This window comes from Sinocyclocheilus rhinocerous, unplaced genomic scaffold, assembly GCF_001515625.1.
Source record: "Sinocyclocheilus rhinocerous isolate Xijiao unplaced genomic scaffold, SAMN03320098_v1.1 scaffold1682, whole genome shotgun sequence".
NCBI lineage: Eukaryota > Metazoa > Chordata > Actinopteri > Cypriniformes > Cyprinidae > Sinocyclocheilus > Sinocyclocheilus rhinocerous.
The window spans coordinates 28335-31760 of record NW_015654052.1 but is presented as its reverse complement, the minus strand read 5'-3'; the positions used below and the strand labels follow the sequence as shown (position 1 = coordinate 31760).

General features: G+C 33.0%; 1 protein-coding gene across 1 annotated transcript in view; it reads right to left on the bottom strand.

The window, feature by feature from the left end:
- LOC107716561 (C-type lectin domain family 4 member E-like) overlaps positions 1-3261 on the bottom strand; it is a 9046-nt gene extending 5785 nt beyond the window's left edge. The window contains exon 1 of the mRNA XM_016523044.1: positions 3257-3261. Within this exon, the coding sequence (XP_016378530.1) occupies positions 3257-3261 (5 nt within the window). The remainder of the gene's footprint in view (positions 1-3256) is intronic.
- Positions 3262-3426: the final 165 nt, after the last annotated feature.

Here is a 3426-nt window from a genome sequence, read left to right as displayed (position 1 = left end):
ATCAATGGAAAGCTTATTTATTCAGCTTTCAGATGATGTATAAATCTCAATTTCTGAAAAATTTACCCTTATTTTTTTTTTTTGTGCTCTAGGGTCACATATAGAGAAAATATATAATTTTGATTTGTTTCAATGTGAGCAAAATTCAACTGTAGAATATGAAATCTGATCTCAGAAGGCCTTATCAAGTGTTTAACTAGTAAACACACCTGCTCTGCTTTGCTGTTTATGATCACTAGATGTCCTCCTAGAGTCACACAGTGATCTCGACTCTGTGTCCAGTTCATCTTGACTGTAGAGTAGTAGTAACACTTTCCTCCAGAATGAATCCAGTGGATGGCACAAAGTGCACAACCTGTACTGTCTTTTGTAAAAGAGGTAGTGATGATTTAATTATTCATAATTTCACACTACGTCTTTATTTTTGAGATTTTGCTTATGTGTGTGAAAGGTCTTTTAACATTGCACAAGGCTCAGATCATAAAACTTACGGTTTAATCTGCTCAGCTTTTCAAGTGTCTTCTTATGCTGGTTGCGGAGCACATCAAACTCTTCTTTGTAATCTGCATGACAAGGCCAAAAAAAGAAGAAACGAAATGCAATCAAGATGAAATGATCCAATGATCTATTCTTCAGACCATGGTTTTAAATCTAAAAAAAACAAAGTCACTCTGTACTGGATCATGAAATATATTTTACTCACTTTTGCAGTTGCACTGAAACTCTGACAGCTGATTAAAAACAGAACATAAGCAGAAGCAGTGATGGCACACCATATATTATATAATCTATTTGCGTTATACTCGCACAGTATCCCCAGAATACAGAGACCTCAAAGAGCAAAAACCAGACTGACAGCAAAAACAATCAGAAGAACTTTAGACCATTTAGGCGGACAAACCTCTCTCTCACTTTCTTGCTCTTCAGTGGCGTTACCTGTGATAGAAATTTGATGAGATGAAGGAAATTATTTCTGAGTTCTTGAAGCAGTGCGGAATTTATGTCAGGAGCTATTCATGAATTTTATATAGGCTGTTTATTTATGCTTTTGGCAGGTGTGTTTCTTCAAAACAACATAAGAACTATATACTTTTACGTATAAATAACATTTATAGGTTTAGCATGTGAAGGATGTGGATGCATCAGCCAACGAGTTAAGTGAAATAAACGGTTACATTGATGGTTATCACAGCACAAAATGTAAAATTATTTAAGGAGGCCATCTTTATCATATATGTGACCCTGGACCACAAAACCAGTCATAAGGGTAATTTTTTATTTTTTTATTGAGTTTTATACATCATCTGAAAGCTGAACAAATAAGCTTTCCATTGATGTATGGTTTGTTAGGATAGGACAATATTTGGCTGAGATACAACTATTTGAAAATGTGAAATCTGAGGGTGCAAAATATTGAGAAAATCGCCTTTAAATTGTCCAAATGAAGTACTTAGCAATGCATATAACTAATCAAAAATTAAGTTTTGATATATTTACAGTAGGAAATTTACAAAATATCTTCATGAAACATGATCTTTACTTAATATCCTAATGATTTTTGGCATAAAAGAAAAATCGATAATTTTGACCCATATAATGTATTTTTGGCTATTGCTACAAATATACCCCAGCGACTTAAGACTGGTTTTGTGCTCCAGGGTCACATATATTATATATATATATAATATATACACAGAGCTGGGTAATAACTGATTAGATGTAAACTGGATTACGTAATAAGATTTGCTTAATTTCTTCATTTGTTTTTTTTTTTTTTGGTAAATCAAAATGTTCAACACATGGAACACTTTGTGTCCTAAGAACAGTTTAAATTTTCACTTAAAATCTACTTTATCATATACAGGTGCATCTCAATAAATTAGAATGTCGTGGAAAAGTTAATTTATTTCAGTAATTCAACTCAAATTGTGAAACTCGTGTATTAAATAAATTCAATGCACACAGACTGAAGTAGTTTAAGTCTTTGGTTCTTTTAATTGTGATGATTTTGGCTCACATTTAACAAAAACCCACCAATTCACTATCTCAACAAATTAGAATATGGTGACATGCCAATCTGAAGTTTTATATATATATATATATATATATATATATATATATATATATAGCCTAAATTGTAGTTTTAAAACGACTAAAAGCAAAACTGCTAGGAAAAAACAAGCATTTGTATAACTGGATATCTGATTGAAAACCTCAAATAGCAGCTAAGATAAAGATCTTTTGACAGCTGCACCTGTGTGACAACTTCTCATCATGACACACATGAGAAACATATCTGTTGATCAAAGCATCTTTGAGAACATGAACACTTCAGGCCTACAGGAAGTCAAATGGTAAACTTCACACATCACTCTTGCCTTAGCAAATATCTAATGTTTATTTATGCTTTTGGCAGGTGTGTTTCTTCAAAACAACATAAGAACTATATACTCTTACTTATAAATAACATTTAAATATAAGTTTAGCATGTGAAGGATGTTAATGCATCAGCCAATGAGTTCAGTGAAATAAACGGTTAAATCGATGGTTATCACAGCACAAAATGTAAAATTATTTAAGGAGGCCATATATACTTTGACGTATAAATAACATTTAAATATAAGTTTGTGAAGGATGTTAATGCATCAGCCAATGAGTTATTGATTACATGATTACATATTCACACAATAGCAATAAATCATTCATAATTTATTGATTCTCTCTAATTCCCCTTTTCATCTTTTAAATGTTCCTTTCTAAAAATAGCCTATATAAAATAGCTTCTATACATTCAGAAAGTCTGTTTTGTGGACATTCACACAAGGACCAGTCACTCGTCTGGAGGCCTCACAGACGCCACACAGCATTTGACCACTGGATTTACAAAAATCGTTTTAATTTGAATAAGTGTTTTCTCAACATTTCAACATTGCAACAACTACTGATGAACACATTAATATTTATTTGAATTATCACTCATTACTGTCTTTGGAAGGCTTTTTTCTTTTTTTAAACACATTAAAATGCAAAAATTCACGTTATTTCTTATTTACATGTAATGCAGTGATTCCAAACTTTTTTTTTTTATCAGCCGAATCTCTTTCACTTAGAATATTTATTTGAAGTCCCCCTCTGAGATTTTAAGGTAATAAGTTATTAAGATAATTATAAAAAATGCGTTTTACGGTGAACGAAGTAGACAGGCGAAGCACACGTGACGCGCCATTCCCGCCTCCGCGCCCGCTCACGCTCTCACCTCATGTTTGCGGCTGACTGCAAATGATCATAACTGATGGGCAACTATGCCCGGGAAAAGACATCAGTTGTCCGGCGCCGAGATAAGAAAAAAACAAAAAACCCAAGACGAAGCCCGTGCATCACGTTTAGGTACGTTCATAACATTATGTTCCCTTACGAAAATTAACC